This window comes from Cherax quadricarinatus, chromosome 25 (genome assembly GCF_038502225.1).
Source record: "Cherax quadricarinatus isolate ZL_2023a chromosome 25, ASM3850222v1, whole genome shotgun sequence".
Taxonomy (NCBI): domain Eukaryota; kingdom Metazoa; phylum Arthropoda; class Malacostraca; order Decapoda; family Parastacidae; genus Cherax; species Cherax quadricarinatus.
The window spans coordinates 21,156,779-21,182,869 of NC_091316.1; the positions used below are offsets into that span (position 1 = coordinate 21,156,779).

A 26,091-nucleotide genomic window follows, 5' to 3' on the forward strand; every position below is an offset into this window, starting at 1 on the left:
GATGACGCAGTCTTGTGGCTCTCTGAGACAGAGAGCTAGATGGATAGACAGGGAGCTTGACAGACAGGCAAATAGACAGACAGAAATGTTAGTATACCAGCAAAAACAAAGGGAGGGCGATGTTCATCTCATCTTTTGGCATCAGCTCTACCCTCATTTACCCTCATCAAACGTCAGCACTTACCAGATGTTATCTCCCCTTATCTTGTTACTGTCATGGGTGAACATTTATTATTACATATTATTATTACCTATTATTATTATTATGTATTATTATTATTATTATTATTATTATTATTATTATGTATTATTATTATTATGTATTATTATTATGTATTATTGTTATCATTACGTATTCTTCTTCTTCCTCCTCCTCCTCTTCCTCCTCCTCCTCCTCCTCCTCCTCCTCTTCTTCTTCTTCTTCCTCCTCCTCCTCCTCCTCCTCCTCTGCCTCCTCCTCCTCTTGCCTCCTCCTCCTCTTGCCTCCTCCTCCTCTTGCCTCCTCCTCCTCTGCCTCCTCCTCCTCCATTCTTGGAACAAGTTTGAAGATCTTGTAGTTCATAATCACTATCATTATCATCACCAATGCTCACATCTGAGTCTGGGATTTTGGGAAATAGGAGTTTCCTCTTTGATTCTGGTACAACTGAACGACGGCCCAGCACCAGAGGTGGAAGGCTGTGGGTTGTCTGGGTTTTCCTCACTATTACCCATATTATGGTCATTAGTTTCGGTCAAAACCTCACCAGAACCTTGAAACTCATCTTCACTGTCACTTCCATCTGTATTAGAACTGTCACTGGGGAACAAAAGTGTCCCAATTCGCCGAGGAGTGAGGAACTTCTTACCACAGGGCACGGTGGAAATTGTGTACTATGATGGCATTCCCACAATGCACCACTGGGTCCCAGATTTTTTTCCTACTGCGCACACCCACCACACAGACCCATTCTCTCACATCTAGGCTTATCAGCCTTTTCCTGTGAGATTTGAGGCCGCTAGAATTTATGCGTACTAGTACGACAAAAACCCCTACGCGTAAGACGTACTAGTACGACGAAAACCCTCAAAGGGTTAACAGTGGAGTTCTGTTCCTAAGACCACGTCGGTAAATGAATTCGTCGCTAAGTGAGGAGCATACTATAATGGTAGTGGGTTTTTGCCAACCATCTTTGCTATTGTTTTAATGTCACCTTTGCACCATATATAACATTTCTGGTATAATTTTAAATGTTTATACAGTAATGTACTGTACAGTAGGGCCCCACTTATATGGCGGGTTAGGTTCCAGGCTGTCGCCGGAAAGCAGACATCGCCGGAAGGCAGAACTCCATTTTTTCCATTTATAAATGCATATAAATGCCAGACAACAAGTTTACACTAAATTATGTTAAGTTAGTAATAGAATTAGGCATTAAAAACACACAAAGTAAAATACAGTCACAGTAAATTCATTACTTATCTTAAAGTATTTGTAATCTTAATGTAGGGAGAGAGGTGAGTAGTATTTATTTGTAGGAAGTCAGGTGCAGGTAGCCCAGGTGTAGGTAGCACTGGCTCCCCGTCTCATACTTAATATACGATATTTAAAACATCCCAGAGAGGTAAAATGCACATACAGTACTGTACACTCATTATTTACCTTAAAATGTGTAGTCTTAATATATTAAGAAAGGTGAGTAGTATTTATTTGTATAAAGTCAGTGTAGGTAGCCGGTAGGTGTAGCCTGGGCTACACCTACCGGCTACCTACACTTTGGCCAAGAGCCATATTATTAACATCGACATGCCTTGTTCACTGAATTTAATAATTTCTAACAACTACCTTTAGACGCCATCATAAATGAAGGTAGAAGTAATGAATAATTCATGCCGAAAATTGTAAACAAAAGCGGAGTGGGGGAGTGGCTGGGCCAAACGCAGATTCATACACGTTTTCTCTGATGGCTGAACAGAGAAAACGTAATGTTGTCCCTCCACCCGGCTCCACAAGTACAGTGGACCCCCACATACCGTACGCATCACATAACGTTCAATCCGCATACCGCTCGCTTTTATTGCAAAAATTTTGCCTCGCATACCGCTCAAAAACCTGCTCACCGCTCTTCGTCCGAGACGCGTCCAATGTGCGCCCTTAGCCAGCCTCACATGTGCCGCCGGTGGCATTGTTTACCAGCCAGCCTCCGCGGTAACATCCAAGCATACAATCGGAACATTTCGTATTATTACAGTGTTTTTGGTGATTTTATCTGCAAAATAAGTGACCATGGGCCCCAAGAAAGCTTCTAGTGTCAACCCTACAGCAATAAGGGTGAGAATTACTATAGAGATGAAAAAGATCATTGATAAGTATGAAAGTGGAGTGCATGTCTCCGAGCTGGCCAGGTTGTATAATAAACCCCAATCAACCATCGCTACTATTGGTGGTACAGCTGCTGCTGCTGCTGTACCACCGTCAGCTGCTGCTGCTGCACTGTCAGCTGCTGCTGCTGCTGTACCACCATCAGCTGCTGCTGTAGTACCGTCTGCTGCTGCTGTAGCATCGTCTGCTGCTGCTGTAGCACTGTCAGCTGCTGCTGTAGTACCGTCTGCTGCTGCTGTACCACCGTCAGCTGCTGCTGCTGCACTGTCAGCTGCTGCTGTATCACCGTCAGCTGCTGCTGTATCACCGTCAGCTGCTGCTGTAGTACCGTCTGCTGCTGCTGTAGCATCGTCTGCTGCTGCTGTAGCACTGTCAGCTGCTGCTGCTGCTGCTGTAGCACCGTTGTTGGTGTGGCTTATTGAGAATACCAAGAAACAATTAACCCCAGAGGATTTGCCACCCAGGATAACCCAAAAAAGTCAGTGTCATCGAAGACTGTCTAACTTATTTCCATTGGGGTCCTTAATCTTGTCTCCCAGGATGCAACCCACACCAGTCGACTAACACCCAGGTGAACAGGGAAAAATGCCTGGAACTAGTGCTCATATTGGTGAATTTAAAGCCAGCAAAGGTTGGTTTGAGAGATTTAAGAATCGTAGTGGCATACACAGTGTGATAAGGCCTGTTCTGGAAGAAAGTACTCAGGAGGAAAAGGCACTCCCAGGACACAGTGTCTCATCAGTCATTGCTGCATCTTCAATAAAGGTAAGTGTCATTTATTCTTCATTTAGTAGAGTAGTACATGCACAATATATATTGTGCATGTACTACTCTACTATTGTGCATGTATCCTTCTCTTTGTGTTTAGGAAAATGTATATTTCATGTGGTAAAAATTTTTTTTCATACTTTTGGGTGTCTTGCACGGATTAATTTGATTTCCATTATTTCTTATGGGGAAAATTCATTCGCATACCGAACATTTTGCATAACAAACAGCCCTCTTGCACGGATTAAAGTCGCTATGCGGGGGTCCACTGTAATAATAATAATAATAATAATAATAACAATTGCTCTGGAGTGCTTTAAATGTCAGCTACCAAAACTTTATGAAATAAGTATTACATTGAAAGCGCCCCAGAGTGATTAATTATATTTTATTATATATATATTTTTTTTTAACAAGTCGGCCATCTCCCACCGAGGCAGGGTGACCCAAAAAGAAAGAAAATCCCCAAAAAGAAAATACTTTCATCATCATTCAACACTTTCACCTCACACATAATCACTATTTTTGCAGAGGTGCTAGAACACAACAGTTTAGAAGCATATACCTACAAAGATACACAACATATCCCTCCAAACTGCTAATATCCCAAACCCCTCCTTTGGAGTGCAGGCACTGTACTTCCCATTTCCAGGACTCGAGTCCGGCTATATAAAGATAACTGGTTTCCCTGAATCCCTTCACTAAATATTACCCTGCTCACACTCCAACATATCGCTAGGTCCCAAATAACATTCGTCTCCATTCACTCCTATCGAACACACTCATGCACGCCTGCTGGAAGTCCAAGCCCCTCACCCACAAAACCTCCCTTACCCCTTCCTTCCAACCTTTTCGAGGACAACCCCTACCCCGCCTTCCTTCCCCTACAGATTTAAATATTCTCCATGTCATTCTACTTTGGTTCATTCTCTCTAAATGACCAAACCACCTCAACAACCCCTCTTCAGCCCTCTGACTAATACTTTTATTAACTCCACACCTTCTCCTAATTTCCACACTGAATTTTCTGCATAATATTTACACTACACATTGCCCTTAGACAGGACATCTAAACTGCCTCCAACCGCCTCCTCGCTGCTGCATTCACAACCCAAGCTTCACACCCATATAAGAGTGTTGGTACTACTATACTTTCATACATTCCCTTCTTTGCCTCCATAGATAACGTTTTTTGTCTCCACATATACCTCATCGCACCACTCACCTTTTTTCCCTCATCAATTCTATGATTAACCTCATCCTTCATAAATCCATCTGCTTAGACATCAACTCCCAAATATCTGAAAACATTCACTTCTTCCATACTACTACTCCCCAATTTGATATCCAATTTTTCTTTATCTAAATCATTTGATACCCTCATCACCTTACTCTTTTCTATGTTCACTTTCAACTTTCTACCATTACACACACTCCCAGACTCATCCACTAATCTTTGCATTTTTTCTTTAGAATCTCCCATAAGCACAGTATCATCAGCAAAAAGCAACTGTGTCAATTCCCATTTTGTATTTGATTCCCCATAATTTAATCCCACCCCTCTCCTAAACACCCTAGCATTTACTTCTTTTACAACCCCATCTATAAATATATTAAACAACCATGGTGACATTACACATCCCTGTCTAAGACCTACTTTTACCGGGAAGTAGTCTCCCTCTCTTCTACACGCCCTAACCTGAGCCTCACTATCCTCATAAAAACTCTTTACAGCATTTAGTAACTTGCCACCTATTCCATATACTTGCAACATCTGTCACATTGCTCCCCTATCCACTCTATCATATGCCTTTTCTAAATCCATAAATGCAATAAAAACTTCCCTACCTTTATCTAAATAGTACTGTTCACATATATGCTTTAATGTAAACACTTGATCTACATATCCCCTACCCACTCTGAAACCTCCTTGCTCATCCGCAATCCTATATTCAGCCTTACCTCTAATTCTTTGAATTATAACCCTACCGTACACTCTTCCTGGTATACTCAGTAAACTTATTCCTCTATAATTTTTACAATCTCTTTTGTCTCCCTTCCCTTTATATAATGGGACTATACATGCTCTCCGCCAATCCCTAGGTGGTGGTGGTAGTAGTAGTAGTAGTACAAGAATGGTATATAATACCGACTACTACTACTACTACCACCTCTTCCTGCCTATATATAGCCGTCCTGCTCCTCTCCTGGTTAGTGTGACTTTGTAAATGGTCCAAGTCGGACCGAAACGTCGTCGTAAGCTTCTCTCTTTTATGTGCGGGTTATTTTTGTATCATTCCAGTCACGGTATTGTGCCTTTTTTTATTATTAATCCCTAGGTACCTTCCCCTCTTTCATACATTTATTAAACAAAAATACCAACCACTCCAACACTATGTCCATCCCTGCTTTTAACATTTCTGTCATGATCCCGTCAGTTCCAGCTGCTTTACCCCCTTTCATTCTATGTAATGCCTCACGCACCTCCCCCACACTCACATCCTGTTCTTCTTCACTCCTAAAAGATGGTATACCTCCCTGGCCAGTGCATGAAATTACCACTTCCCTTTCTTCGTCGACATTTAAAAGTTCCTCAAAATATTCTTGCCATCTACCCAACACCTCCATCTCCCCATCTACTAACTTCCCTACTCTGTTTTTAACTGACAAATCCATTCGTTCTCTAGGCTTTCTTAACTTGTTTAACTCACTCCAAAATTTTTTCTTATTTTCATTAAAATTTCTTGACAGTGCCTCTCCCACTCTATCGTCTGCTCTCCTTTTGCACTCTCTCACCACTCTCTTCACCTTCTCTACTCTACTCTTCTTATAACACTTCTGCTTTGTAAAAACCTCTCATAAGCTAACTTTTTATTATTAGTAGTAGTAGTATTAGTAATAGTATTATCACCATCGACATATCTTTTTCACTGAGTTTAATCATTTCATAATTAAGCTGCCATGAGAGAGCAAGAATGTAAACACAGACAAACACACCAGCTAACTCCTTTACTGTGAACCTCTTTTGAACATCATCCATTTTCCTATCTTTCCTCTTCCAAGTGCTGCTGCATTTTTATCTTGTACTTTGGGGTGTACAATCAAGTGCAAATTTATAGATGAAATATATAGTCTTGGAGATTGCTTGATACTGAGACCCATCACTAACCCATTTACAATGAACTTCTGTTGTACTTCTTTCATTTAACTCTTCCAAGTGTTGCTGCACTTCTGTCTTGTACTGTGGGGTGTATAGTCGAGTACAAATATGTAGTCTTGGAGACTTTAAAAGCTAGTGTACTGAGTGGCTATAAGGAGATTAAGATGATTGATGCTGAGACACTGTGGTGCCTGTTTCCGTGACCCAAGTTCTTGTACGGCATACAGTAGACTCGTTGGAGAGCCCATCGTAACTCCGAGTTGTCAGTAAACGAGTACATTGGTAAGTGAGGAGAGGCTGTATTTAAAATACAATTGTTTATATTTTTTCCCATGGTTGACAGATGTAGGTATATCGCAGTGCTAAATGAATGTAAGAGAATATGTGCTTTGTGGAGTGTAAATCATGAGACATAAAAATAAACTTTTATAATTAATTCTTGTTGTTTATGTTTTAGGAAGCCAAAGTGACACACATTCTGACTTGCCTCAACAAAACATCTCCCCCAGTCTTAATCTTTGCTGAGAAGAAACAGGATGTTGATCTTATACAAGAATACCTATTACTGAAGGGTGTCACAGCTGCAGCCATTCATGGAGGCAAAGATCAGGAGGAGAGATCTGCTGCTGTTCAGGCATTTCAGGTAGGTAATTCATTTTATCCACTGAGATATTTTTACAATTTCTGAGAAAATTTACACAAATAATTCCTTTGGTATCTCTGTTAAGTATTATCAGTACCGGTAACCTTGCACATCATATAACAATAATAATTTTATTTTAGCATGATACGTGTTTGTACAAAGGAGTGTAACAATTTGGTGAACATGCCAAAAGCCCCTTTATGTGCAGAGCATTTTGGGCAAACTTAGGACTAATTTAAGATTAACCCTTTGAGGGTTTCGGCCATACTAGTACGGCTTACGACCCAGGGTTTTTGACGTACTAGTACACCTAAATTCTAGCGCCCTCAAATCTAGTGGGAGAAAGCTGGTAGGCATACATATGAAAGAATGGGTCTATGTGGTCAGTGTGCGCAGTATAAAAAAAATCCTGCAGCACACAGTGCATAATGAGAAAAAAAAACTTTGACCGTGTTTTTGGAATAAAACAGCGACTTTGCACTGTATTTTCGTATGGTATTTATTGTTGTATTCTAGTTTTCTTGGTCTCATTTTATAGAATGGAAGACATATTACAGAAATTGAGATGATTTTGACTGGTTTTACAAAGAAAAGTACCTTGAAATTGAGCTCAAAGTAGCAGAAATGTTCGATTTTTACCAAAGTTTAAAAGTAAACAAATCATGCCAAGCGTCAAATACACGTCAACTGGTGAGTCTAATGTTCTTTCACAAGTGCGCTGATATTATTTATACCATTTCTACACTAATGCAGCAGTCTGCATAACAGTAAATCTTCTATTTTTTGTAAGAATAAAAATTGAAAGTGGAAAGCCAAAGAAATATAAGAGGGGCCTGGGGATGTGGCTAACAAACAGAGGAAATGTTATTTTAGTGCCAGGAATGTCTTTCTTGTTTATTCTGGACCCTATTTGGAAATTGGCATCTTTTGAAATTTGTGTGAAATTTGCAAAATTGCTTAATTCTGACCACTGTATTGGATAGTTGAAATCAGTAAATGGGTGGTTTCTTGTACTCATTCAGTAGAAAAAATGGAGTTCTAGAGAAATAGTTATGATTTTTGTTGACTAGTACAATGGAATTGGCCGAAAATAGGGCTCAAAATGGGCAAAATCACCGATGCATAAACATCGTCGAGACCGCTAACCTTGCGAGAGCATAATTCCGTAAATTTTCCATCAAATTTCATACTTTTGATGTCATTATGATCAGGAAAAGATTCTCTATCTTTTCATAAGAAAAATAATTTTTTTTTTTAAATTTGGCCGACCCTGAGAACAAGTCTCGTAGAGGGCCTGTCGACCCTCAAAGGGTTAATAGGTCAATAACAGTGCTGTAATTGTACATATGGTCATTATGTGAGTTACAGTGAATACAAGAAAGTTGAATATTCAACTAGTTCATGCTATATGGCTTTAATAAGTTTGGTAGAGGAGAATTACAGTTTTGATATAGTATATAAAAAAACACAGCATTACAATTTAGCACAATTTAAAATAATGAAGTTGAAACAGTTTGAAGTTTGAAGTAATGATTAAATAGTTGAGCAATCATCAAGTCTAGTAATGTGATGTATGACATGTTGAATATAACTTTGGATAAGTGTTAATTCCTTGAATAGTGTTATAGGAGAATTTTGTTTTGCCTAGAGTGTAGTTTAGAGAGTTTAGCACATTTATTATTTTTTGAGATAAGTATAAAGTAAGACACATGCAACACCAGAACATTTGATTATGAAATTACTTACAGAAAGAAAGCTTTATCATTTGAATGCAAGACGTAAGAAATTTATGGTACACTGCATATAGGAGCAGAGAAATCAAGTGTGGGAGGTGTCAGGTCAGTGTTGTCAGCTGGGTTTCCTGATTGCAGTGCTTTGTTAGTGTGGCAGTGAGTTAGCCAGTACATCTGACATGCAAAACTACCATATTTCTGAGCAACAGTGATGGAAATGATGATTAATAGAGTCTGACCTCTGCCCAGCTCATCAGATGGCTGTGTGAGCTTCAGTGAATTACACATGTAGCATTCATATCATCCTTGCTGCATGGGTACTTATGCTTTCTGAAGTGCTGCTCCAGGCTTCTGGCTGTTTTTTTCACATAAGCTATTTTAACTACCACAGGGTTTATTGTAGATTCAAGGATCTGTGGATGTGGGGTAAAGTTAATGTTGCTCACTTTTGATGTTGCCTTGCACTTTACCAATGTACCTACAAAACAAGCCATCACGTTGCTGTGACAGAAGATCTCTGACAATATGAACCTCCTCATTTCCTGGAAGGATTTTTTAGATCTCATATAGAGTTTTGTGTTAATTTCAGCTATTTAGATTTCAGTGATGTCAGCTATAGGAAGTGTTTTGGTAAGATCGTAGGATTCCTTATCAGTGCCACATTAGCAAGCTTCTACATGTAACATTTTAGATCCATCATCCCCAGTAATGTGACACGGTTGTGGAATGTGGTTAATATATTAGTTGTCTTTCCCAGAAATTTTAATATCCAGAACCAACTCATGAAAATCTGCAGCATAGAATTGTCCATCAAGTTCACTCTAGAAGTGGAAAAAGAGGCAACTAACCTTTCCTTGACATTCTGTTGTGTAAAACTGACAATACCCTGTATTTTAAGGTACAGTATATTGTAAACCAATTAATAAGGATGATCTACATTACTACTACCATTAAGATTTCAGGACCAAGAGAAGAGTCATAATTGAATACAGTCATGTGCTGCATAACAACGTTTCAGTCAGTGATGACCTGCATATATGATGGTGGTACCTTAAGATTATAACGGACTGAAAAATTCCTATTGCCTAGTGATGTCATAGTTTAATGCATTACTCATGTGTTTGTGGTGATGCTGGTGTAAACAAACCTACTTCTCTGCCAGTCATATAAAAGTATAACACATGTATTTATGTACGGTACATAATACTTGATGATGATAAACAACTCTGTTACTGGTTTATGTACTTACTATACTGTACAGTAACATGCTGTACAGGTTTGTAGCCTAGGATTAATAGGCTATACCATATAGCCTAGATGTGTAGTAGGCTATACCGCCTACATTTGTGTAAATATACAATGACAAGATCGCCTAACGACACATTCCTCAGAATGTATCCCCATTGTTAAGCGATGCATAACTGTAATTGGGCTTTTCCTGAGAGCCTATAGGATCTCAGGCCTGACTTTCTTCAAAGAAGAGAGCCAGACTTGAGGATGTATCCACAGTTTACTCATTTGTCTCAGATTTTTTAACCATTTTATTATTAATTGCATGAGGAGAGCACAGTGCTTCAAATTATCCCACTAAGAGATACACCTTCATCCTGTTTAGTATCCTTGCCAACTTTGAGCTAAGTATAGCCACCAGCTTTTGGCTATCAAGCACCTGGTATGAACGCACCCATAGATTCCAGCACAGGAGTCCGCATCATATCCTGTGGTGGCTGTGATAAGAATGCATGTGGATGAGATGTCAAGAAGCCTCAATCAGTGTCTCCTCTTAAGTTTGTGTGCAGCAGAGATGAAATGAACAGTATGTATATGAGATGTTGGATTGAGGTTCCCAGTGACCAAAACATTTTCTAATAAAATGCTTTAGTGTTGCAGATGTCTCATTTACATTCTTCTTTCTTTCAACACACCGGCCGTATCCCACCGAGGCGGGGTGGCCCAAAAGGAAAAACGAAAGTTTCTCCTTTTACATTTAGTAATATATACAGCAGAAGAGGTTACCAGCCCCTTGCTCCCGGCATTTTAGTTGCCTCTTACAACACGCATGGCTTACGGAGGAAGAATTCTGTTCCACTTCCCCATGGAGATAAGAGGAAATAAACAAGAATAAGAACTAGAAAGAAAATAGAAGAAAACCCAGAGGGGTGTGTATATATGTGTTTGTACATGTATGTGTAGTGTGACCTAAGTGTAAGTAGAAGTAGCAAGACATACCTGAAATCTTGCATGTTCATGAGACAGAAAAAAGGACACCAGCAATCCTACCATCATGTAAAACAATTACAGGCTTTCGTTTTACACTCACTTGGCAGGACGGTAGTACCTCCCTGGGCGGTTGCTGTCTACCAACCTACTACCTATGTCTCATTTACATACTATCATTATACATATACAGTACCAAGTATTGCATTATAATTTTATAAAATTTATGTTTCATATTCTAGAGAGGAGATAAGGATGTTTTGGTTGCTACTGATGTGGCCTCAAAGGGCCTTGATTTCCCTGGCATCCAGCATGTTATTAACTATGACATGCCAGATGACATAGAAAATTATGTTCATCGAATTGGCCGTACTGGTCGGTCTGGACAGCAGGGTGTGGCCACAACATTCATCAACAAAGCCAATGATGAATCAGTATTGTTGGATCTCAAGCATTTGCTAATTGAGGCCAAACAAAAGGTTGGTGTTATCTTATATTTACATTATTTTCTGATTTTTATCCTTTGAAATTTTGTTGAAAAAATTTGTTTTGAAGCTGAAGCACGAGATCGACAGAATTTTTGTTAGTAAATTGTAAAATATCTTTAAATAGTTTAATGAATACAGTAAATGGTATTCTCACATTTATGTATGAACCAGAAATATTTACCAGACTTTGAATCACTTGTATCATAACTTGTATTGAAAATTAGAGTAGGTGTCATATACGCTTATGTATGCACGTAAACTCATCACACTGATAATGAAACCACATACAATAAATAATTGTTTTAAACATTAAATACTGAAATCTGTATGGTTATTCACCTAATGTAGTATTTTGTAGAATTACCTTTCCTCTGGATGCACTTCTTAAGTTTCCTAGGCACTGATAAGGCTACATTATGAAGGATGGAAGAGTCAGTACCTTCCCAAACCTGCTAAATGATACTCAAGATTTTCAGGTTAGAGGACACTTTTGTGCTACAAAGATTTCGCTTAACCCTTTCAGGGTTGGTGCCATACTAGTACGGCTTGCACGCCAGGGTTGATGCCGTACTAGTACGCATAAATTCTAGTGCCTTCAAATCTAGCAAGAGAAAGCTGGTAGGCCTACATATGAAAGAATGGATCTATGTGGTCAGTGTGCACAGCATAAAAAATCCTGCAGCACACAGTGCATAGTGAGAAAAAAAACTTCGACCATGTTTTTGGTTTAAAACAGCGACTTTGCAGTATATTTTTGTATTCTATTTATGGTTGTATTCTAGTTTTCCTGGCCTCATTTTATAGAAGGGAAGACATATTACAGAAATTGAGATGATGTTGATTGGTTTCACAATGAAAAGTACCTTGAAATTGAGCTGAAAGTAGCAGAAATGTTCGATTTTTGCCAAAGTTCAAAATTAAACAAAACATGCCATGTGTCCAGTGCACATCAACTTGGTGAGTCTAATATTCTTTCACAAGTGCGCTGATAATTATACAATTTCTACACTAATGCAGTAGTCTGCATAACAGTAAATCTTCTATTTTTTGTGAGAAAAATTCAAAGTGGAAAGCAAAATAAATGTAACAGAGGCCTGGGGACATGACTAATGAACAGAAGAAATGTTATTTTAGTGCCAGGAATGTCTGTCTTGTTTATTCTGGACCCTATTTGGAAATTGGCATCTTTTGAAATATGTGAAATTGGCAAAATTGCCAATTTCTGACCACTTTATTGGATAGTCGAAATCGGTAAATGGGTGGTTTCTTGTACTCATTCGATAGAAAAAATGGAGTTGTAGCGAAATAGTTATGATTTTTTGTCGACTGGTACATTGGAATTGGCCGAAAATAGGGCTCAAAGTGGGCGAAATCACTGATGTGTAAACATCAAGACCGCTAACTTCATGAGAGCATAATTCTGTAAGTTTTCCATCAAATTTCATATTTTTGGTGTCATTATGATTGGGAAAAGATTCTCTATCATTCCATAAGATTTTTTTTTTTTTTTCGAAAAATTTCTGACCCTGAGAACAAGTTTAGGAGAGGGCCCGCCGATCCTGAAAGAGTTAATAAGGTTTCAAATGTGTTTTCTCTTGGACTTAAATCCAGTGGGTTACCAGACCAGTCATCAAAGATTAAAATTTCATAATCATTTAGCCAGTCTATTATTTCTTTGGCAGCACATCAAGGGCCACCATCTTCCATACAAAAGTTGCCCTAGTACTTATCTAAACTGTCTGCAAATAGTCTGCTTAAGGTGTATTTGTGCATGTACATATTTATGACACCTATATATCCTACTTTGAGTGACAGCGAATGTTTTTCTTTTTGTTAGGTCACTGTATCTCGATGGGAGATGACTGGATTGCTAAAAAAAAAAGTATCATTTAACTTAATTTCAGGTTCCTCCATTCCTAACAATTGTAGGCGGTATGGATGAAGACTTACTGGACTCGCTTGAAGCTAATGGAGGTGACGAACGTGGATGCTCATATTGTGGTGGTCTTGGCCATCGTATTACATCCTGTCCTCGCTTGGAAGCCATGCAGAATAAGCAGGCAGCAGGAATTGGGCGTAAAGATTATCTAGCAGCCAATGCTGCTGACTATTAACCATGCATTGTGTTCTGTTAGTGCATTATGTTTATAGTATAACATTGATTATTATGTGGTGTAGTGTTACAGTTACTGTAAGGGGACAACACTGCAAATAGCATATTGCATGAATTTCTCAAAAGGTAAATAAATTAAGCTTATTGCAACTATACTATCAAAACAGCTTGGTTTTAATCAAACCATCTTGCCTTTCAAAGCAAATTGATTTACAGAAAGGCCCCATATATTTGGCACCCTCTTGTCAGTGTCCCATGTTTATGTTGGCTTTTAATTGAGCTATTGTTCATTATGTTCGGTGCTTTTACTTCTTTTCTACCATTTTGGTTCAACAGTTGCATAAGGGAAGGGTGACCAGCACTATATTTTAAGGTAAGTATTGTATGTACTATGTATTTATTTTACTTTTTTATGTTTTTTATGCCTAGCTGTACTAAACACTTAATACGTATATGATAGTGTAAACACTTTGAGGCATTTTAGATGTATTCAGTAATGAAAAACTACTCTTTTCCACCCGCTGGTGATTTTTGCTTATCACACAGGGACAGGAACCTAAGAGTCATACAGAAGGGGCAATGTATTAAAAACATAAGATAGCAAGATAGCAATTAAATTTAGTATTTCTGATACTATTATTATTATTTTTTTATTATCACACTGGCCGATTCCCACCAAGGCAGGGTTGCCCGAAAAAGAAAAACTTTCACCATCATTCACTCCATCACTGTCTTGCCAGAAGGGTGCTTTACACTACATTTCTGATACATATTTTAGAATTATCAGTCACACTTTCTGATAATTCTAAGACTTTGTAAAATTTACTTTAAAAATTCCTTAAAATTAGTATAATCAGATGCTGTATCACTGCACAATGTAAGTTGACTTTGATGCATTTATATGAGAAATAAGATGACCACTATTTTTGTTATATCTCTTAGGAAGTACGTGCCATGTATTATAAATTTTGGATCATAAATAGCAATTTAAATCAGGCAGAAATTTCAAAACCTTCACAGGTTTGAAATTTCTAATTGACGATTATTAACCCGTAAACGGTCCAAACGTACATATACGTTCACTACCGTACGGCCCCAACTTTTTTGAGAAAAAAAAATTGTTTTTTAATAGGAGAAAAGAGTATATGGTACCCAGGCATCCCCAATTATTTAAATATGGTGCACAGTGAGTGCTCATACCCATTCTCACATGTCTAGGTGACTCAGGCTTATCGTGGCAATGTTAAATGTAGGACACATAAAACGTATATATACGTTTGGGGCACTAGCGGTAAAAACGTATATATACGTTTGGACCGTTTACGGGTTAAAGCTATTTGTATTTTTCAGGTAACTGCCTTGTTTTTTATATGACAAAAATTGTGACCATTTAAGTCAAATGAGGAGTACTAACTGGTAGTTCTTGGAAAAATTAATTTACTCCTGAGTATCACAACAAACTTCATGTGATGTATTATTATTATATATTTATGGAAAACACTGTTCTCTTAAGGGAGGGGCGAGCCATTTTTCAGTGATCAGGAAATTAAGATTGAAAAATTATGGAAAAAAAAGAATGTTTTCTTATTGAAAAATAGTGCAAAATTCAGGCAACGTTTTGATGTAATCAGCTTGTTTCTATCATATTTCTAGGTATGTTTTTCATTAAATGTATTTTTTTTTGTTCTTGCTGTCATCAAAAATACATGTTGGCAATTAGTGGGGTTTTTTTTCCTCCAAAAATTACAATTTTTATGATTGTTTTATTCTAAATACTCTACATGACAACTTCTGTGCTGGCTAAAGAGTAGAACATGGTGCTTTACACTACAGTTATAAAACTGCAACATTAACACCCCTCCTTCAGAGTGTAGACACTGTACTTCCCATCTCCAGGACTTAAGTCCAGCCTGCCGGTTTCCCTGCATCCCTTCATAAATGTTACTTTGCTCACACTCCAACAGCACATCAAGTATCAAAAACCATTTGTCTCCATTCACTCCTATCAAATATGTTCATGCACGCTTGCTGGAAGTCCAAGCCCTTCGCACACAAAACCTTCTTTACCCCCTCCCTCCAACCCTTCCCTCCACTACAGATTTATACACTCTCGAAATCATTCTGTTTTGTTCCATTCTCTCTACATGTCCAAACCACCTCAACAACCCCTCCTCAGCCCTCTGGATAATAGTTTTGGTAATCCCACACCTTCTAATTTCCAAACTATGAATTCTCTGCATTATATTCACACCACACATTGCCCTCAGACATGACATCTCCACTGCCTCCAGCCTTCTCCTCATTGCAACATTCATCACCTATGTTTCACACCCATACAAGAGTGTTGGTACAACTATACTCTCATACATTCCCCTCTTTGCTTCCACCGACAAAGTTCTTTGTCTCCACAAACTCCTAAGTGCACCACTCGCTCTTTTCCCCTCATCAGTCCTGTGATTCACCTCATCCTTCATAGACCCATCTGCTGACACATCCACTCCTAAATATCTGAATACATTCACCTCCTCCATACTCTCTCCCTCCAATCTGATATTCAATCTTTCGTCACCTAATCTTTTGTTTTCCTCATAACCTTACTCTTTCCTATATTCACTTTTAATTTTCTTCTTTTACATTTTATTATTTTATTATCACACCGGCCGATTCCCACCAAGGCAGGGTGGCCCGAAAAAGAAAAACTTTCACCATCATTCACTCCATCACTGTCTTGCCAGAAGGGTGCTTTACACTACAGTTTTTAAACTGCAACATTAACACCCCTCCTTCAGAGTGCAGGCACTGTACTTCTTTTACATACCCTACCAAATTCATCCACCAACCTCTGCAACTTCTCTTCAGAATCTCCCAAAAGCACCATGTCATCAGCAAAGAGCAACTGTGACAACTTTCACTTTGTGCTTCATTCTTTATCTTTTAACTCCACACCTCTTGCCAAGACCTTAGCATTCACTTCTCTTACAATCCCATCTATAAATATATTGAATAACCATGGTGACATCACACATCCTTGTCTAAGGCCTACTTTTACTGGGAAATAATCTCCCTCTCTACTACATAATCTAACCTGAACCTCACTATCCTCGTAAAAACTCTAAATGCTTCTCCTACTTTAGCATTTAGGTCCCCTACCATAATTACTCTCTCACTTGGTTCAAAGGTTCCTATACATTTGCTTAACATCTCCCAAAATCTCTCTCTCTCCTCTACACTCCTCTCTTCTCCAGGTGCATACACGCTTATCATAACCCATTTTTCACATCCGACCCTTATTTTAATCCACATAATCCTTGAATTTACACATTTATATTCCCTCTTCTCCTTCCATACCTGGTCTTTCAACATTATTGCTACCCCTTCCTTAGCTCTAACTCTCTCAGCTACTCCTGACTTAATCCCATTTATTTCTCCCCACTGAAACTCACCTACCCCCTTCAGCTTTGTTTCGCTTAGGGCCAGGACATCCAACTTCTTTTCATTCATAACATCAGCAATCATCTCTTTCTTATCATCCGCACTTTCAAGCATCCCAGTTTTATAAAGGTTTTCTTCTGATTTTTAGTAAATGTGTACAGGAGAAGGGGTTACTAGCCTATTGCTCCCGGCATTGTAATCGCCTCATATGACATGCATGGCTTACGGAGGAAAGATTCTTTTCCACTTCCCCATGGAGAATAGAGAGAGAGAGAAAAAAAACAAGAACAAAAGCTATTAAGAAAAAGAAGAAAACCCCTAGATGTATGTACATATATATATGTATCTTCTTCTTTCAACAAACCAGCCGTATCCCACCAAGGAAGGGTGGCCCAAAAAGAAAAACGAAAGTTTCTCTTCTAAAATTTAGTAATTTATACAGGAGAAGGGATTACTAGCCCCTTGCTCCCGGCATTTTAGTCGTCTCTTACAACACGCATGGCTTACGGAGGAAGAATTCTGTTCCACTTCCCCATGGAGATAAGAGGAAATAAACAAGAAAAAGAACTAGAAAGAAAACAGAAGAAAACCCAGAGGGGTGTGTGTATATATATGCTTGTATATGTATGTGTAGTGTGACCTAAGTGTAAGTAGAAGTAGCAAGACATACCTGAAATCTTTCATGTTTATGAGACAGACAAAAGACACCAGCAATCCTACCATCATGTAAAACAATTACAGGCTTTCGTTTTACACTCACTTGGCAGGACGGTAGTACCTCCCTGGGCGGTTGCTGTCTGCCAACCTACTACCTATGTGTACCTGTACATAAGTAAACTTACACACTGTGCTGGCATGCAGGTACACATTAAAATTACTAAGAGTGTCTTATTAGTCTTGAACACGCCATATTAATAATAATAACACAATTTTAATCACTCTGAGGCACATTAAATATCACATAGAATGTTTATATAGACAGTAATATAGTACAGTGGACCCCCGGTTAACGATATTTTTTCACTCCAGAAGTATGTTCAGGTGCCAGTACTGACCGAATTTGTTCCCATAAGAAATATTGTGAAGTAGATCAGTCCATTTCAGACCCCCAAACATACACGTACAAACGCACTTACATAAATACACTTACATAATTGGTCGCATTCGGAGGTAATCGTTATGCGGGGGTCCACTGTAATAGGCAGAATGAGGTGGATATTGGAAAGCCAGTGGCACTAGGTGACAAGGACAGTAATAGGTTTAGTGGAAAAACAGTAATGAGCAGGAAGGGTAAAGAAAAAGGAGGGTCTTTAAATATACATTATGCTAATACCCGTAGTGCTAGTAATAAGATGGACGAGTTGAGATTAGTTGCTAGTGCAGGTAACATTGATGTATTTGCCATAACTGAGATGTGGTTTAATTCAAAAAGTCAGGACATACCTGCAGAATGTCACATTCAGGGTTTTAAATTGTTCCAAGTAGATAGAAGTATCGGGAAGGGGGGTGGGGTGGCACTGTATGTCTGAGAACGCTTGAACTGCTGCATAAAAACGGGTATTAAGTCTGAAGTAACACATGCAGAGTCTGTTTGGATAGAATTTTCAGGGGGGCATGAAAAATTGACTTTAGGTGTGATATACCATCCCCCAGGCCAAAAGGCATGATAACGTAATAATTGTAGGAGACTTTAACTTTAGTCATATTGATTGGAATTTCTTGACCGGGAATTTAGAATCAAACAACTTCTTAGAAGTAGTTCACGATTGTTTTTTGAACCAGTTTGCGACAGAACCTACAAGGAGAAATAACATGCTTGACTTGGTATTGGCAAACAAGGAAACCCTTGTTAATAATTTAGAAATTACAGAGGAACTCGGCACAAGCGATCACAAATCAATTACCTTCAGCATCGAATGGAAGTATGACAGTAGGAATAATTCAGTAATGGTCCCAGATTTTCGCTTAGCAGATTACAATGGGCTTAGACAACACTTATCATCTGTGGACTGGGGTAAAGAAGAGAACTATCAGTATGACAGCTTTCTTAACACAATACATGCTGTCCAAAGGACAATTATCCCATATAAGGAAATTAGATCGAATAGAAATGACCCAAAATGGATGAATAATAGGCTCAAATATCTTTTAGGACAGAAAAAAGGAATTTATAGGTGCATCAGAAGAGGTGAGGGTCATCTTATGAATCAGTATATTGACATTAAGAGGGATGTTAAAAAGGGGATAAGCAAAGCTAAATGGGACTATGAAATTAAAGTTGCTAGGGATTCGGAAACTAACCCAAAAAGTAGGTTTATAGAACAAAAGTTAGAGATAAGATAGGTCCCCTTAAAAATAACTCTGGGCATCTTACTGACAAGGAGAATGAAATGTGCTCTATTCTTAATAATTATTTTCTCAGTTTTCACTCAGGAAGACACTAACAATATCCCAGTAATTAATTTTTATAGTGGGCCTGAAGATGATAAATTATGCAATATCATAGTCATTAGCGAAATGCTTATCAAACAGATAGACCGATTAAAGCAAAATAAATCCCCGGGCCCTGATGAACTTTTTTCAAGGGTTCTTAAAGAGTGTAAAATGGAACTTTGTGAACCACTGACTAATATTTTTAATATTTCTCTTCAAACAAGTGTAGTGTCTGATATGTGGAAGATGGCTAATGTAATTCCTATTTTTAAAGCAGGGGACAAGTCGTTACCGTCAAATTACCGCCCAATAAGCTTAACCTCAATTGTAGGCAAATTACTTGAGTCAATTATAGCTGATATTATCAGAAGCCATCTCGATAAGCATAGCTTGATTAATGATACTCAGCATGGATTCACGAGGGGCCGTTCCTGCCTAATTATTAACCTTCTTCAGTAAAGTTTTGATGCTGTTGATCATGATAAAGAATTCGATATTGTTTATTCAGATTTTAGTAAGGCTTTTTATAGAGTACCGCACCAGAGATTGTTAAAGAAAGTGGGAGCTCATGGCATTGGGGGAAAAGTGCTGTCATGGATTGAGTCATGGCTCACCAATAGGAAGCAGAGAGTATGCTTAAATGGGGTTAAATCCGAGTGGGGATCTGTAACAAGTGGAGTTCCACAGGGATCAGTCTTGGGCCCGTTGTTGTTTATAATATATGACAATGACCTTGATGAGGGAATTACTAGTGATATGAGCAAATTCGCCAATGACACAAAGATAGGTAGGATAATTGATTCAAATGTAGATGTCACAGAACTTCAGGAGGATTTAGACAAACTCAATTCCTGGTCAGAAAGTGGCAGATGCAGTTCAGTGTAGATAAATGCAAGGTTCTGAAGCTTGGGAGTGTCCATAACCCTAGTACTTATCAGTTAAATAATGTAGAACTTAGCCATACAGATTGCGAAAAGGACATGGGGTTATGGTAAGCAGCAACCTTAAACCAAGACAGCAGTGCCTAAGCGTATGTAACAAAACAAACAGATTACTGGGATTTATATCTAGTAGTGTAAGCAACAGAAGTCCAGCAGTTATTTTACAGCTTTATACATCATTAGTAAGGCCTCACCTAGATTACGCAGCTCAGTTCTGGTCTCCGTATTACAGAATGGATATAAATTCGCTGGAAAACATCCAGCGTAGAATGACCAAATTAATACATAGCATTAGAAATCTTCTGTACGAAGAACGATTGAAGACTCTTAAACTACATTCACTTATAAGACGAAGAATGAGGGGAGACATGATTGAAGTGTATAAGTGGAAGATGGGTATTAACAAAGGGGATATAAATAAGGTTTTGAGGATATTCCTTCAAGAAAGAACCTGCAATAATGGATTCAAATTAGATAAGTTTAGATTTCGAAAGGATATAGGAAGATATTGGTTTCGAAATAGGGTAGTTGATGAGTGGAACACACTGCCTTGTAGGGTTATTGAAGCTAAAATGTTGGGTAGTTTCAAATTTAGGTTAGATAAATATTAGCAGTTTGGAGGGATATGTTGTGTATCTTTATACGTATATGCTTCTAAACTGTTGTGTTCTGAGCACCTCTGCAAAAACAGTGATTATGTGTGAGGTGAAAGTGTTGAATGATGATGAAAGTATGTATTTTCTCTTTGGGGATTTTCTTTCTTTTTTGGGTCACCCTGCCTTGGTGGGAGATGGCCGACTTGTTGAAACAAAAAAAAAAAAATACATGAGTGAGAGGGGTTGGATTTGAGTGAGACTTGCATAATGAGTAAATAGAATCATCAAAACTTATTTTTTGGGTAGCACTGAAAATTGGGTTGGGCAAATATTTTGTTAGTGGGAAGGATTGTAAAGGACCTGCCTAGTATGGGCCAACAGGCCTGCTGCAGTGTTCCTCCTTTCTTATGTTCTTATTTTGCTTAATCCATCTATATACACCCCACAGTAGAATAAATTAACATAAATGAGATGTGGTACCCAGGTGACTTGTAGGACTTGTGGTAGTCAGGCGACTTGTAGGACTTGTGGTAGCCAGGCGACTTGTAGGACTTGTGGTAGCCAGGCAACTTGTAGGATTTGTGGTAGCCAGGGGACTGTAGGATTTGTGGTAGCCAGGTGACTTGTAGGACTTGTGGTAGCCAGGTGACTTGTAGTCCAACATCAGAGAAAATGTGTACATTTTAATATCACTGGGGGTAGCCAGAAAATTATCCCTTTCGTATGCCTTCACTCAAGGCGTCATTTCTTCTAAAAATGGTGTTACATGAGAATGGGAGTGGTTCTCTTTATTCTACTGTATCAACGTGGAGACAACTCGTACACAATGTAAAGTGATGAAAACCAGATGCGTTCGTCTGGTTTGTTTACATTATGTGTGGGTGGGGTGGGCTTCCCAACCTGACTTCCTACAAATAAAACTCACCTCTCACCCTACATTAAGACTACAAATATTTTAAGGTAATTAATGAGCCTACTGTATATGCATTTTATTGCTCTAGGGAGCTTAATGTCGTAGTAGGTGGGAGTGGCCAGGCAGGATGCCATACCTCCCACACGACTTTCTGCATATAAATACTTTTCACCTCTGACCCTACATTGACTACAAATATTTTAAGGTAAGTAATGCGTGTACTGTATGTGCATTTTATCGCTCTAGGGAGCTTTAAGCATCGTAGTAGAGTATGTGTGGGTGGGGTGGCCAGGAGGGCTACCACACATGACTTCTTAGAGTAAATACTACTCATCTTTTGCCCTACATTAAGACTACAAATATTTTGAGGTAAATAATGAGTGTACTGTGTGTTTATTTTACTTTTTATTGTTTTTAATGCCTAGTTCTATTGCTAACTTAATGTATGTTAGTGTAAACTTGTTATCTGGAATTTATATACATTTATAAATGGAGTTCTGATTTCTGGCGATGTCTGCTTTCCAGCAGTAGCCTGGAACCTAACCTGCCATATAAGTGGGGCCCTACTGTATAACATATCCCTCCAAACTCCCAGTATCCCAAACCCCTTCTTTAAAGTGCAGGCATTGTGCTTCCTATTTCCAGTACTCAAGTCTGGCTATATAAAAATAGCCGGTTTCCCTAAATCCATTCACTAAATATTACCCTGCTCACACTCCAACAGCTTGTGTCCCAATTATTATTATTATAATCAAGGGGGAAGCGCTAAACCCGGAGGATTATACAGCGCCTGGGGGGGATGTGGTAGGTATTCAGGCTTAATTCGGGGAACTGGAGCACAGATCCAATTCCCTAAATCAAGAGCCTCTCACCAACATCAAGGAACCTTTCTCGAGGGGTTGTGTCCCAAAAACCATTCATCTCTATTCACTCCTAACACATGGAGATAGATGTTATAAAAAAAAAATTGTTATAACTTTTTGTCATACCTATAAACTAACTGCTTGTACCAGAAAGATTAGAGTTATGGAGATGGTACATCTAATGTGATAAATTTCTCCGAGCATTGCACAAAACTGATGTATGAAAGACAATTACAGTAAATATTTTTATTTATTCCTTACAATATTAAACAATGCTCTTCTTGCCTTGTTTCTTGCTGGTTAATCTACATGCTGCTGCTTTCTTTCGTTTCTCTCTGACCTGTCTCGTGTGTTCACGAGCCTTAATGTCAGCTTTGAATTTCTTCTTACGTTCTAAATTAGCCTTCTCTTCCTTCTGTATTTTATCTGCCATCATAGTCTTCAACCTCTTCATAAAGGTATCCATCTGAAAAAATGAAGTAAATGCCATTCATGAACTACAGTAATGAATACAAGCAAATGGATATTTGATATTAACCCTTTAAACTGGGTACAACTTATACAGACTCTCCTCACTTAGCAACATACTCATTTACTGACAACCTGGATTATGATGGGTTCTCTGACCCGTATGCATACCTAAATAATGTATATTAGAACTGATTTCCTCTATTTTGTTTATTACAATATACAGTACACTACTGTATAAACATTTAAAAATATACCAGACATGTTATAAATGGTGCAAAGGTGACATTAAAACAATATCAAAGATGGTTGACACAAACCCACTACCATTATAGTATGCTCCTCACTTAGTGATGAATTCGTTTACCGACGTGGTCTTAGGAATGGAACTCCTTTGTTAAGTGAGGAGAGGCTGTATACAGTAGGTGTTTTACTGACTGACTAGGAACATTATTTACATATGTAAAAATCCTAGCACACTCAAATTTCCCACAATCAGCCATTTTAGACCTCTACTTCTGGGGATGAGTGCAACCTTATTCCACCTAGGGAGAAAAAAAAAATCCTGGCCCATGCAGCGCATAGTGGGAGATAGTAAGTATTGCAACATGGGTGTACATAAGTTCTGTCATACATTCGATATCAAGGTAAGTAAGGGGAAATAATTTGAATGAATGACATCATGAAGATGCCTTTGTATAAACATAGTTTTCTTTATTGTAACTTGCATCACTAATATATTTTACAGAAACTGCAGTGAGGAATTTCATCTGAAAGCATTATTGCAAGTACAAGCTATTTACCACAAAACAGTGCTGTATGACTCTGGTGGGTTTAGTGCTTAGCTCTGACTAATAATAATATGTTACTACGTACTGCAATCAGCCCTACTCACACAATACTATTCACTCATCTATCCCTACCTCATATATGTTATTTGTGTCTGGGGATCAACAGCAGCAACTTCGCCTAAAGCCAATAATAACCCATCAGAAAGCAGCATTAAGAATTATCACACAATCTAATGCAAGACAGCAAACACCTCCACTTTGAAGCCCCTTCACCATACAGAACATTCACACCTATTATGCAACCTACATTTACAAAACCATAAATTCTAATATTAACCCTGAACTAAAATACTTTCTTGACAGTTGCATCAGGATACACAGACACAATACCAGACACAAAAATCTCTATGACATTCCCTGTGTCTGGCTAAACCTCTACAAAAATTCAATGTACATAAAAGGGCCTAAAATCTGGATCTCCCTGCCTGGAAACTCTAGAACCACAGACTCAACCACCATTTTCAAAACTACTGCTAAAAAACATCTAATCTCCCAAAGACACCCCATCATCAGCTAACCAAATGAAAACCACCTAATTCTCTATGCATCATGTACACATCCAAAACAATAGAGTTGTACTCTCATTATCTGTAATTCCTCCCTAATTTACACTTACACCTACCCAAATGACTGTAAACATAAAATTCCTAATATAGCTATTGCCTAAGATAATTAGGCATGTATCTAATAATATATGTTCAAATATACTGCTCCATAACCTATATCAATATAGAGTAAGAATTAGTAGTAGTCTGCCCAAAATGCCTAGGCATGCTAGTGGCCTTCTTTGTAATTAAAATTTTATAACATGTAAACCACACAGTGTAAGCTTTACAAGGAAATATAGATTTCGATTTTGATTTTTGATTTACCACAAAATATCACGACTCTCAGCTTACTTAGCACCACTGAAAAAAAAGGTTAGAGGATGCAGGCAAGAGGGAGATTATTTCCCAATAAAAGTGGGCCTTAGGAAGGTATGTATGATGTCACCATGGTTGTTCAATATATTTACAGATGGAGTTGTAAGAGAAGTGAATGCTCGGTGTTGGCAAGAGGTGTGGGGTTTAAAGATAAAGAATCAAACAAAGTGGGAGTTGTCACAGTTGCTCTTTGCTGATGACACTGCTTTTGGGAGATTCCAAAGAGAAGTTGCAGAGGTTGGTTGATGAGTTTGGTAGGGTATGTAAAAGAAGGAAATTAAAAGTGAATGTAGGAAAGAGTAAGGTCATGAGGATAGCCAAAAATTTAGGTAACGGAAGATTGGATATCAGATTGGAGAGAGAGTATGGAGGAGGTGAATGTATTCAGATATTTGGGAGTGGACATGTCAGCAGATGGGTCTATGAAAGATGAGGTGAAACATAGAATCAATGAGGGGAAAAAAGGTGAGTGGTTCACTGAGGAGTCTGTAGAGACAAAGAACTTTGTCCATGAAAGCAAAGAGGGGAATGTATGAGAGTATAGTTATACCAATGCTCTTGTATGGGTGTGAGGCATGGGTGGGGAATGTTGCAAAAAGGAGAAGGTTGGAGGCAGTGGAGATGATATGTCTGAGGGCAATGTGTGGTGTGAATATAATGCAGAGAATCCGTAGTTTGGAGATTTGGAGCAGGTGCGGGATTATCAAAACTATTATCCAGAGGGTTGAGGATGGGTTACCGAGATGGTTTTGGACATATAGAGAGGATGGAACGAAATAGAATGACTTCCAGAGTGTATAAATCTGTACTGGAGGGAAGGCGGGGTTGGGGTTGGCCTAGGAAAAGTTGGAGGGAGGGGGTAAAGGAGGTTTTGTGTGCAAGGGGCTTGAACTTCCAGCGTGTGTGAACATGTTAGATTGGAGCAAATGGAGACAAATGGTTTTTAGGACTTGATGTGCTGTTGGGGTGTAAGCAAAGTAACATTTATGAAGGGAGTCAGGGAAACCAGCAGGCCGGACTTGATTCCTGGAGATGGGAAGTACAGTGCCAGCACTCTGAAGGAGGGGTGTTAGTGTTGCAGTTTTATAACTGTAGTGTAAGCATGCCTGTGGCAAGACAGTGATGGAGTGAATGATGATGAAAGTTTTTTGTTTTTGGGCCACCCTGCCTTGGTGGGAAATGGTCAG

General features: G+C 38.6%; 2 protein-coding genes across 11 annotated transcripts in view; one reads left to right on the top strand and one right to left on the bottom strand.

Moving 5' to 3' along the window:
• The window catches only part of abs (ATP-dependent RNA helicase abstrakt), a 114,428-nt gene extending 99,225 nt beyond the window's left edge, over positions 1 to 15,203 (top strand). For all 7 annotated transcript variants that reach the window (XM_053778466.2, XM_053778464.2, XM_053778465.2 and 4 more), the window contains 3 exons: positions 6,748 to 6,933; positions 11,126 to 11,362; positions 13,276 to 15,203. In XM_053778466.2, the coding sequence (XP_053634441.1) occupies positions 6,748 to 6,933; positions 11,126 to 11,362; positions 13,276 to 13,485 (633 nt within the window). In that variant the 3' untranslated portion in view covers positions 13,486 to 15,203. The remainder of the gene's footprint in view (positions 1 to 6,747; positions 6,934 to 11,125; positions 11,363 to 13,275) is intronic.
• Positions 15,204 to 22,893: 7,690 nt separating this feature from the next.
• LOC128689997 (ribosome biogenesis protein BMS1 homolog) overlaps positions 22,894 to 26,091 on the bottom strand; it is a 121,019-nt gene continuing 117,821 nt past the window's right edge. For all 4 annotated transcript variants that reach the window (XM_070088657.1, XM_070088658.1, XM_053778471.2 and 1 more), the window contains one exon: positions 22,894 to 23,128. In XM_070088657.1, coding sequence (XP_069944758.1) covers positions 22,928 to 23,128 — 201 coding nt within the window. In that variant the 3' untranslated portion in view covers positions 22,894 to 22,927. The remainder of the gene's footprint in view (positions 23,129 to 26,091) is intronic.